General features: G+C 34.4%; 1 protein-coding gene across 1 annotated transcript; it reads left to right on the plus strand.

Moving 5' to 3' along the window:
* Positions 1–113: 113 nt before the first annotated feature.
* On the plus strand, positions 114–9,183 carry LOC130812603 (protein SUPPRESSOR OF K(+) TRANSPORT GROWTH DEFECT 1-like). The gene is made up of 8 exons (XM_057678127.1): positions 114–847; positions 3,163–3,268; positions 5,348–5,546; positions 7,596–7,664; positions 7,729–7,803; positions 7,897–7,995; positions 8,130–8,285; positions 8,795–9,183. The coding sequence occupies exons 1-8, from the start codon at positions 373–375 to the stop codon at positions 8,918–8,920; spliced, it is 1,305 nt and encodes a 434-aa protein (XP_057534110.1). The 5' UTR covers positions 114–372; the 3' UTR covers positions 8,921–9,183.
* The last annotated feature ends 2,310 nt before the right edge of the window (positions 9,184–11,493 follow it).

The raw sequence follows: 11,493 nt of genomic DNA on the forward strand, positions 1-11,493 counted from the left end.
CACATTGACCCTTTATTTGCAGATAATAAAAAAAAGTGTTGCAAAGTAATTTGAAATTAAAAAAAAAAAAGTTTACCAAGGCGGAAAGCAAAAGAGCAGCTTCCTAATAGAGTAACAGTCAATCCCCCTGCGCCTGCCCGTTGTCCTGAGGCTCTCAGGTTAATCAAAACTGTCCTCATATACCAATTTACGTTTAATTCATTATCAACCATCATTTCGTCTCTCCTAAGAATCTCGCAGCAATCCACTTCCATTATTCCGATCACCCCCCAATTATCCTCTATGCTACAACCCTAACCCTAATCTACTCTATCAATCGAATTACTCTAATTGATTTGAATATTCGATTCGATTTGCTTTAAACATTGAGGTATGTACAGCAATTTCAAAGAACAAGCGATCGAATACGTGAAACAAGCAGTACAAGAAGACAATGCGGGAAACTATGCCAAGGCTTTTCCGCTATATATGAATGCGTTGGAGTACTTTAAGACGCATTTGAAGTACGAGAAGAATCCTAAGATTCGAGAAGCTATAACTCAGAAATTTACTGAATATCTCCGACGAGCTGAGGAGATTCGGGCTGTTTTAGATGAAGGTGGTGGCTCTGGCCCTGCTTCTAATGGTGGCGATGCGGCTATTGCGGCTCGGCCTAAAGCTAAGTCCAAAGATGGGGATAAAGATGGGGAAGACGCTGAACAGGCTAAGTTAAGGTCTGGCCTTAATTCTGCGATTATTCGAGAAAAGCCCAATGTAAAGTGGAGTGATGTTGCTGGATTAGAAAGTGCTAAACAAGCTTTGCAGGAAGCTGTCATCTTGCCCGTTAAGTTTCCTCAGTTTTTCACTGGTTAGTTTTGTTAATTTATCTTGTTGCTGTTGTTCTTGATTGCTTATACCATATGTAATGAGGAACGATGGCTTAATATGGTTAATCGATTTGCAAGTCATTGTCTAAAGGCAATCTTTTTGAAGCTCTTTAGCGCTTACTGTTCTAGTGTATTTGATGTTGGTTTCTCGTTACTGTTATTGATTTTATTACGATGCTGTGGTACTAAAAAGTTAGGGATTTACAAAAAACTTTGTGGATTGAGGTATGATGTATTGATGTTGGGAACTTAATTTTCAAAGGCATGAGGTGCTCTCTAAGGCTGTAAGGGTCCCAAAGCCTAGGTTCACGGTGCCTTCCCTTTGGGGTGAGACGCTCTAAAACGAATTAAAAATCCCATAAAATGCCCCAACGAAACCCATAAGAAGAGAAATAAAGAAGCAAGGAGAATTAAGAGAAAGAGGAGAAGAGAAGCATAGTGCTCATAATAAATAGGCTTCTTCTAAGGCTTAGACCAAAAGGCGTTATAAGGTTCATTAAGATGCTTTTGTTAGGCTCTATAAGGCACTTTCCTTAAGGAATCACCTCTTCCATCTCTATCAAGGTGCCTAGCTCATCACCCGCACAAGATGCTCGTCCTAAGTGCTCCTAGACCAGCTTTCTAAAGCTACGATTGGAAAGTAGAAATAGTGGCATGTGCTTCTTTTTGATTGATGGTATGAAATTTAGTAGTTTTTATAGATTGATCTTTTAGACCTATATTTAAATTTTGATGCTTTAGATAATTTATTAGATTTTGGTCCTATTTAAAACTTGTTGAGGAAATTCAGATGTATTTTTTAAGGTCTGATACATTGGGTTTATAAGCAGTGTAGCATGACGATTTCATCTTGTCAAACTAGAGTGTATTAGAATTCATTTTAGAGAACATTGTTGATTTAGTAATGATAGTTTGATGTTGGGAATAACTTTGGTATATGCTTGTTTTAGGTTGATACTTTGAAGTAAGAGGGTTTGTAGTTTTGATGCTATAGAATTTATCGTTTGATTGTTATATTATAAGTTGATGCTCTAAATGATTTGCAAGATTTTGGGGTTCTCTGAGATGAGATGATGTTGAAACAAGGGTGAGACTTTGATGTAGAAGTTGTGACCTATGCTTGTTATAGCCTTGAGTTTGACCATTAATACTATTAAATAGTGTTTTCATTGTTTTGATGCTCCAGTGCTAGAATTTAGAATTTAGAGTATTTTTAATCTATCATTTACCCTCTTTCTATCGGGTTTATAAATCTCTAAGATTGTATGGCTATTGTACAACTTTTCCAGCTAGAAAAAGGAATCTTGGAATGATTTGTTTCCTTGTTTAGTAAGTAGGCAACTTGGTCTTATGAAATATGGTACTTTTTGTGTTGATTAGCGATCAAATCTTGGGCATTTTCCTGTTTTGTTATAGGAATTAGAGAGAAGTTAGCTTTCATTTAGTCTTGCTCTTGTTGACATTTGAAAATGTAATTTGAAGATTCTTGTAGTTCAGTGTGGTGTAATTATGTTTGTAGTTTTGGATATTTCGTTGTTTCCAATAGTATTAATGTCTATCATTTCCTAGATTTTGGTGGTTTGATGAAAATCAAGTGTTGTTTCTCCAGAATTTTGTGGAAACGAACTTGAAAAAGATAAAATCTAAATCTAAATATGAAGGGGGTAGAAAGGTATGTGGATAATTAGACGGGGAAATGGATTGGTTTCTCTTGTTTGATGAGTTTATTATAAACAAGCTTATTTTAATATAGTGTCCTTGCTTTTACTGGTATGATGAGTGTGGGTTTCTTTATCTGACATTAAAAATAGGAAAAGGTTTGTCACTGGTGAGAAATCTTTGTAATTGATGAAATTTTTTTCACTATGTATGGTTTTGCATACTTGATTTCCAGATGTATAGTAGAAGTAATATTCATAAATACTTCTTGACTCATGGTGATTGGAAGTTTATCCGAAATACCATTTTGGACTTCGTTTGCTTTGGCTCTTTTATGACATTTGTGAATTTCAAATGTTGTTGATCGACTTTTTAATAAATTTCTTAACTTGCATAATCCATATTTGAGAAAGCTCTCCTTTTTGTATTCTATTAGCTATTCCTGTTATTTGATAGGAAGTCATGCTTTACTTAACTATAATGCAGTAGCGATGGTATGTGCATTTCTTATATTGATCTTGGGTAGTTCCCATCTGTTGTAATGTCTAGAGAAACTCTCTGTCATGCTGTGTGATATGTTATATATTCAATTAATGATGCAAAGCGTCTAATGATAGCATGATATAATCATGCGTAGGTAAAAGGCGACCATGGAGAGCTTTTCTTTTGTATGGGCCGCCTGGAACAGGAAAGTCATACTTAGCCAAGGCTGTTGCAACTGAAGCAGACTCAACATTCTTTAGGTATCTGTCTTGTATTAGACATACGCCTATATTTCAGTATTTGTAGTTATTTTTATGTCCTTGGAGAATCTTCGCTGCACTTGACTACTTTTCAAGCCTGGTATGTTAGCTTTGAATGTTGCACTGAGGTTTGTTTCTTACTTAAGTTTTGTCAACGGAATATGGTTTTATTTCTTTATTTGGTAACCTTTTTCCTTATTTTTACCCTTATGAGATGAAACTATTTACACAATTTATCATTAAACTATCACTTTTATCTTCTTCCATGTGGTCTCGTTCCCTTTTTAAAAAATTTGATGCATCATAAAATGGAACATTTGATTAGAGTAGGAGGGAGTATTACTTGTGGGTTTGTCTCCAAAAAAAATATAACAGTGTGTATTGTGTAATTATTTGGAGTATGGCCTTATGACTGTGGACTGCATAAATTTGAAACTTTCTGGACTTATTCTGCACGTTGCAAAATTTAGTCGGGTATGACTTGTAATTCTTTGTATGGTGCTCCCAAGTCTCAAACAATGTAATCAATGTCCTCACACGAAGAGTTGCTCTCAGCACCATTCTAAAACATTCAGAGAGCTTTTGTATTTCTTGAAATGCTCTGGACCCAATTCTTATTTTGATATTTTGTGTTTCAATTATAGTTCCTTGTATTTCTCATGGTTGTTCTTTGTTTTTTGGCTTAATTGTTCCAAAACATCCATTAATGTAGAATATAATATATATGTACTATTTATCCTACAATGGTAATCTATCTTGATTTTTTCTCATTATGGCTATAAATATTATGTCTTGAATCTTGATTAACTTTCAAAATTTTCTTGTCACTATATTTTATTCTCTTTCTTATATTGTGTTTTATGACTTACCTCTTCGGTCAAAAAGAAAATTTCATAGGATATCAAGTTTGATACATATGAGTGTGTTAACGCCTAAAGTTTGGGTTTATAAGAATTTGTATATTGGAAAGATGGGTGTGATAGAGATAGAAATGGATGTGTGGACACACACTATACGTAATATATTGGAATGAACATGTTCGGTGGAAGGTTCTAGTTGCATATATTTCAGATAAGATAAAGGAAAACCAGCTTACCTTGTGTGGTGTTGATAAAAAGCTACATCAGAATGGAAGGTAAGGAATTTGGATTTTAAAACTGTAAAAGAGCTTGATGGAGACCAATAATTGCCTTAAATTGAGGGAGTGAAGTTGTGAAGAAAATAGATTGACAAAGTTAGCTGTAGTTAGAACTTAGAATTGAATAAAGGAAGAGTATAATTGTGGACGACACATAAGGACTGAGATGCGTTAGTGGTTCATGGAGTTGGCCCCTTACTAATGGGATTAAGGCTTTTGAATGGAAAAAGTGTCAATTGCTAGCCTTCTCTCCCTTCCCTTTGTGGGCAGAGGTTACATTATAGATTATTTCTTTAGTACCCTCCTCCAAGCTGGGATTTATAGTGCATCTGATCATCTATATTCTGCATAGAACTAGAAGGCTCGTATGTGCACTGTGCAAATGCAACAGGAAGGAACAAAGAATTGGAAGAGATTACAGGCCTATACTTGGAGGACCATTAACTAGTATGCTTCTATATTTTAGTTTTTAGTTGGCTTTGGCTCACAACTTCTGGATTTATTTATTTGATAGTGTTATTTCTTAGCTTTGAATGTTATGAACTTATGGTATAAGATGTACTGGCCAAATCACAAAGACTACATCTTCTGTATGATCCTTTTTTTTAATCTTTGAAGTAAAAGTGTCTTCTAGCCTGATTCTTAAACGAGGAGTATTTTCACTTACTCTCATGCCTTTGGATGAAAGGCAGGATCTGATGTAGAAAGCACCATTAGGTTAGCATATTCTTTTTAGGTTCATGGATGTTATATGGCATGTTATAGTGTAATTATACACCGTTTACCTTTGAAAAGGAAAATATTTAATACCCAATCTTTTGTCTTTTCTATACGTTTGATTTATTTATTTGTTTATTGTCCTTTTTTAAGGGCATCTTCAGCCAATTTGCATGTCCCCGTCCATGACAAGCTTTTCAATTCTTTTCCCTCTCCTTCTCCAGTGTATCTTCTTCAGATTTGGTCTCAAAGTGGATGGGTGAGAGTGAAAAGTTAGTTTCCAACCTTTTCCAGATGGCTCGTGAAAGTAATCCTTCGATTATTTTCATTGATGAAATAGACTCGTTATGTGGTCAAAGAGGAGAAGGAAGTGAAAGTGAAGCTTCTAGACGTATCAAGACAGAACTCCTGGTGCAGATGCAGGTGATTTGTGTAGCTTCTTTATATTTAGCTACTTATTTTGTTGTTTTTTCATTTGTTAAGAATGGTCTTAATTGGAAAAAAATTGGTTTAAATTATGCCCAGACTGTTTATAGACCGGGATAGTCTAGAATCAGAAACCTAATAAAAAAATCGACATGGAGTTGACTGCTAATTAGTTCTACATTGGCCAAAATGTCCTTAGCCGGAGCAGCCCAACTCAACCGCCATATGATGATCAAATTTTACATTTTTTTTATTTGGTTTAATGTTGTGATTCCATAGAATGTAACATTATTGACAATCACATACATAAATATATGTTTCTATGTCATACTTCACCGTTCAAACTTAATGATTCCAGCAACAAGAAAATCAACCATTGAAATATTGAATGATTTAAAAAAATAAATGTTATCCCCAATTTAGTTTTCAAAAAAACCTTAATTTTGGAATTATGAAATATGAGGATTAGGGATTTATGTCTGGATTTTTTTTTCGAAATTAGGTATTATGATTTTAACAATTAAGGGTGATTGAGCGTCAAAGGTTTCAAAAGTTAGGCTTTTTTATAAAAATAAATAAATTAGAATTATATCAAATGGGGTTTCGGGGTTTTGAAATTGGGGAGAAAGAGGTGGTTGAAAATAAAAATGGGTGTTTCGATAGCTATGGTTTCAAAATTAGGAATAAGGGATTCAAAAAAGAAGAGGGAGTTCAAAAAATTGTGGTTAAGGTTTTGAAAATTGGGAGAAAGAGGTAGTTTAATATTGAAATTTGAGCTTTGAAATTAGGGTTTTAGTGTTTTGAAATTAGCTAAAGGACTGGTTTTAGGGATTCCAATTAGGGTTCATAAAAAATTAGGATTTTGTTAAGAATGAAGAGAAAGGAGGCTAGAAGAAGAGTGAGTGGCTGGGATGTAGAAGTCTAGAAGACGAAAAAGTGTTGAAAAGGACAACCTTTGGCGACTACTAAAGAAGCGGTTGAGGCATGACCATAGTGCAAAAATGTGTTAACGTCGCGGTTTTGGTAACAGTGGTGATACGGCTATTGTACCGTCAAATATTTGCCTAAACCATGAAATATTGTTTGATGCTGCCTACAACACGGGTTTTATTTATACCTTTATGATTAGGGTTTCAATGTTTTGAAATTTGCTAAGGGCTTGTTTTAGGGATTCCAATTAGGGTTCATAAAAAATTAGGGTTTTGTTAAAAATGATGAGAAAGGAGGCTAGAAGAAGAGTGAGTGACTAGGATGTAGAAGGCTAGAAGACGAAGAAGATGAAAAGGACCTTTAGGCGACTACTTAAGAAGCGGTTGAGGCATGACCATAGTGCAAAAATGTGTTAACGTTCGCGTTTGTAGTAACGGTGATGATATGGCTATTGTACCGCCGAATATGGCCTAAACCATGAAAGATTGCTTGATGCGGCCTAAAATATGGGTTTTTTTACACCTTTACGATGCGGATAATATTGGTTCGATAAATTTGAAATCCTTTACAATACCGTCGATTCGATGCGATGCGGCCTTCGTTTGCACTATGGGCACTGCATGAGGCTTTAGAGAACCTTGAGGCTCAATAGTTGAAGATGGGTTATGGTCGATGTCTCCATGGATTGAGATGGGAGAACAGAGAGTCTGAGAGATCGGGGATGAAGATTGAACTTTGAACTTTGAACTTTGAAGATGATCAACAGATTTGAAATAGAGGAAGGGACTAGGGCTGAGTGAGATAAAATGAGATTTCCACATTTTAAGACTGAGTTGGGTTTCTGAGGACTGAGGAGTTAGATCTGGTAAAGGAGGGCTTTGGCCTTTTGACTTGATTTTTCCCCTTTTTATTTTCAATTTAAATAATTACATGCTTGATTCGGCACGGTCCAACATTGAGACAGACCAGACCGGTCTAATGAATGGGCTAGTTCCAGGCCATTTTATTTGAGCTGGCCTGTGGCCAATTTAAGTTGTGGCATTGCTGATAATTATTTCTTGTCTGTTTTCAGCTTTAGATTTTGTTACAAACTGTTTTTGGTGTTGTATCTCTTAGGGTGTTGGACACAACGACGATAAAGTTCTTGTTCTTGCTGCAACAAATACACCATATGCTTTAGATCAGGTACTTTCACATGATTTTGTCCACCTTGCACATGTCTATAGATCTGAACGGTTGATATCTACAGGCTATTCGACGGCGTTTTGATAAGCGTATTTATATTCCCCTACCAGATCAAAAGGCTCGGCAGCATATGTTTAAGGTTCTCTAATGCCTTTCTTCTTTCAGTCTTTTGGGCATGTCACTCATCCATGGTTATCATGCTCATTTGATCTTTTTCATGTTGTGAACTCAGGTTCATCTTGGGGATACCCCTCACAACTTGACTGAGAGTGATTTTGAATTCTTAGCTCGTAAAACAGAGGGATTCTCTGGTTCAGATGTATCTGTTTGTGTAAGTGGTTGATTTATCTGATTTTTATTTCTAGACTTCTTATGCATTGGGTGTCTCTTTTAAGATGTTTTGTTTGTGCTGTAAGTTTTCTATTGCTTTTTGTAAAGAAAAATGTTCTATTGCTTGGAATGCAGGTCAAAGATGTACTTTTTGAACCTGTTCGTAAAACTCAAGATGCAATGTTCTTCTACAAGACAAAATCTGATATTTGGGTGCCTTGTGGGCCTAGACAGCCAGGTGCTACCCAAACTACTATGCAGGATTTGGCAGCGGAGGGACTTGCTGCTAAGGTATTCAATTATTTTAAGCATCTGTTAAGCTTTTATCTTATTGATATACTTATATAAGAAGCTAAGAACTGAGGCTTACCCCGATTGCTCACAATTGGTGCTTTAAAATCCTTTTTACTGGTTGAACATTGCCTATTCAAGCAAATGGACTTCGGAATCGGTGCCTAACTTTGACGCTAACAGTATCTCCCCTTTTCAAATTTTTCCTACTTGTTACTGGTGTAGTATTCTCTGTATGCATTTCCCATCAAATGCTGTGAGTGCTTAAATGAGGAATTAAAGTTTTGATATTCTTGTGCTTGAAATAAGAATTTTTGAGATAAACTTTTCGGAGTAAGAACAATTATCTCAAATCATTGTGAATCTTAATTTGAAGCTTTTGAATTCTCACTGTGTGACTGACTACACTTATTTTTATACCTCCACCATATTTTTTTCCCGATATCATGTTCTCAATATGTGAATTAGCACTTTGTTTGTGGACTTATAGTCAATTTTTACCTTTCCAGATTGTTCCACCCCCAATTACAAGAACAGATTTTGAAAAAGTACTTGCTCGGCAGAGGCCAACTGTGAGCAAATCAGACCTTGATGTACATGAGAGATTTACGCAAGAGTTTGGCGAGGAAGGCTAATTTTTTCCGATGGAAGTTCAGTATGTCATTCCGAGGAGATTGCAGAAGTTATTACTATACGTAATACTATGATGCAATGTCCAGCGATCTCCTCTTGTTCAGAACTATATTCAAATATTTAATATCTGGAAAGATATTAATTTGCCTTGTTTAAACAAAAGCCGTGTAATTGTGCATTAATCTCGTTTCTCATTCTTTCGGAAAAAAAACATGTTTCGCATTACTCCATATCAATAGTAGCCTGCTTGGCACTTCTGATGTTTTATAATGTTGCAAGTAATAATGCTACGTTATGTTGGATTTTACGCCATAAAATGCTACAAAGGATTTCAATTTCTAACATCTCAGTCCTTTTCATTTTGTCACCATCTCTTATATATTGAACTTTCAAGATTGCCCCTGTTTACTTTTCAAACCTTCAATTTCTAATATCTCTCTAAAAACTCTCTCATAACACTTATTGGACTAAAACAAACTAAAACTAAAAATTGAATTACTGTGGCAAAAGAAAATGATCACCAAAATGATTCGGTAAGCATCGATAACGATCATTAATTTCAAAAAAATTGTTTGTGTTGAAATTTGATACATATTCATTCTTTTGGCTATAACTTTTAATAGGAAAATCACATAATTGCAATGTTTGCTGCATTAGAACCTAGACTTCAAGATCTTTCCAATGATACCCAATTCTGATAACCGAGCGAGAAATGACGATCGTTTAAAGTTTATTTGTACTGAAATTTGATACATGTTCAATCTTTTGGGCATAACTTTATATAAAAAAGATCGTATTAATGCAAGGTTTGCGTCACTAGAAACTAGACTTCGAGAGCTTTCCAACGACATATTATATGCCCAATTCCGACAACGGAACGATAAATGACGACAATTTAAAGTTTGCAGGGATTTTTAAGATACAGTCGCGCGCGTCCGGACTGCGGTATGATTGCATAAAACGCACGACTAAATCGCGGTATGATCGCGCGCGACTGGATGTTAGAATTCACTGCAAACTTTAAACGGTCATCATTTCTCGCTTGATTGTCAGAATTGGGCATATAATATATCGTTGGAAAGCTTTTAAAGTCTAGATTCTAATACCGCAAACCTTGAATTAATAAAATTTTTCTATAAGAAGTTATGCCCAAAAGATTGAACATATATCAAATTTCAGCACAAGTACATTTTAAACGATTATCATTTCTCGCTCGGTTATCGGAATTGATTATACAATATATCATTGGAAAGATCTTGAACTTTAGGTTCTAATGCCGCAAACATTGTAATAATGTGATTTTCCTATCAAAAGTTTTGGCCAAAAGAGTTATCATGTATCAAATTTCAACACAAAACGTGTGATTAAATTGATTTTCCGATTTAAAAAAATTGTTTTCTTTTTTAAAATAAATATTTTTTATTTAAATTTAACTACTACTAAAAAATTTAGTTTAGCAATAATAATGGATGATTATATAATTAAAACTAGATTTAAGGGCATTTTAGTAATTTCAATAAAAAAAAGTGACGAGACAATGAAAAGGGTAACGAACTTTAAAGATTGGATTAAATTTAAGGTCTTAGTTATCTTTATAATTAGGGGTTTGATTATGTATTTAACCCATCTCTTTTTAACGGTTTAAATCCTCGTTTTGATGGGTGCTCTAATAGCTGATTGAATGTGGATTTTTTAGCGGTTGGAAATGACCTATAAAGAGGTCATAATAGCTTAGAAGATCACACATGATTCGCAAATAACCACATATAAATTTTGAACATAAAAACAATTGTGCTATTTACAATGCAAATCTAGAATGGTGAATTTTCTTATTTAACGTTTTTTGTAAACATTTTTATTAGGAGTATTAGACATATGCTGTGAGTGGTGTGCAATTTAGGTCGTACTCAAAATGTTAAAACTTTTAGAAAGAATCATAGTTAATAGATAGTCGTAGAATTTTAAACGAAAATATAAAAAAGGGTTTGAAAGTTGCAAATATTTTGGCATGCGCAAAGACGAGATATTGACAAATCGGTAAGAAATATAGAAAGTTAAAGCTAGGACGAAGTCAATCAAAGATGACTTGAAGGACAATAGTGAAAAATAATTTGAAGGATCCAGACGTACAATTGAGAAGGTAGAAAATCAGAACAAATAGAGGAAAAGAATCCATGTGAATGACTATAGAACTAGTATATTGGTTCATGTAGCCAACCCTAATCTTTAAATTTATACCCCCTCCAATTTACTACTAATGTCCTATTTGCTTTATGCACTCTATCCAATGCACTTACTCAATCCTTAGTATCTCAATTGTGCATAATTAAAAATTATGGAAAATTGATGTACATAATCCTTGCATCGAGACGAATCAAACAAGATACCACATAACTATATTTTAATTTATAGATTAACAAGAAAATACAAATTAAGAGTAAGAAATGAATAGTGTTCAAAAAGCAAATGGAATATTACTAGTGAATTGGAGGGACTATAAAATAATATCTAGTATTCTTGTTATTTAGAAAATATTTTCATATTAAAAGTAAAAATATACAAATTTTTAAGTTAG

This window comes from Amaranthus tricolor, chromosome 5 (assembly GCF_026212465.1).
Source record: "Amaranthus tricolor cultivar Red isolate AtriRed21 chromosome 5, ASM2621246v1, whole genome shotgun sequence".
In the NCBI taxonomy this organism is placed as follows: Eukaryota; Viridiplantae; Streptophyta; class Magnoliopsida; order Caryophyllales; family Amaranthaceae; genus Amaranthus; species Amaranthus tricolor.

Coding starts and splice junctions, on each gene's coding strand:
- LOC130812603 (XM_057678127.1), top strand. CDS start 373: ATGTACAGCAATTTCAAAGAACAAGCGATCGAATACGTGAAACAAGCA. Junction 848..3,162: donor GTTTCCTCAGTTTTTCACTG/GTTAGTTTTGTT, acceptor AATCATGCGTAG/GTAAAAGGCGACCATGGAGA. Junction 3,269..5,347: donor GCAGACTCAACATTCTTTAG/GTATCTGTCTTG, acceptor CTCCTTCTCCAG/TGTATCTTCTTCAGATTTGG.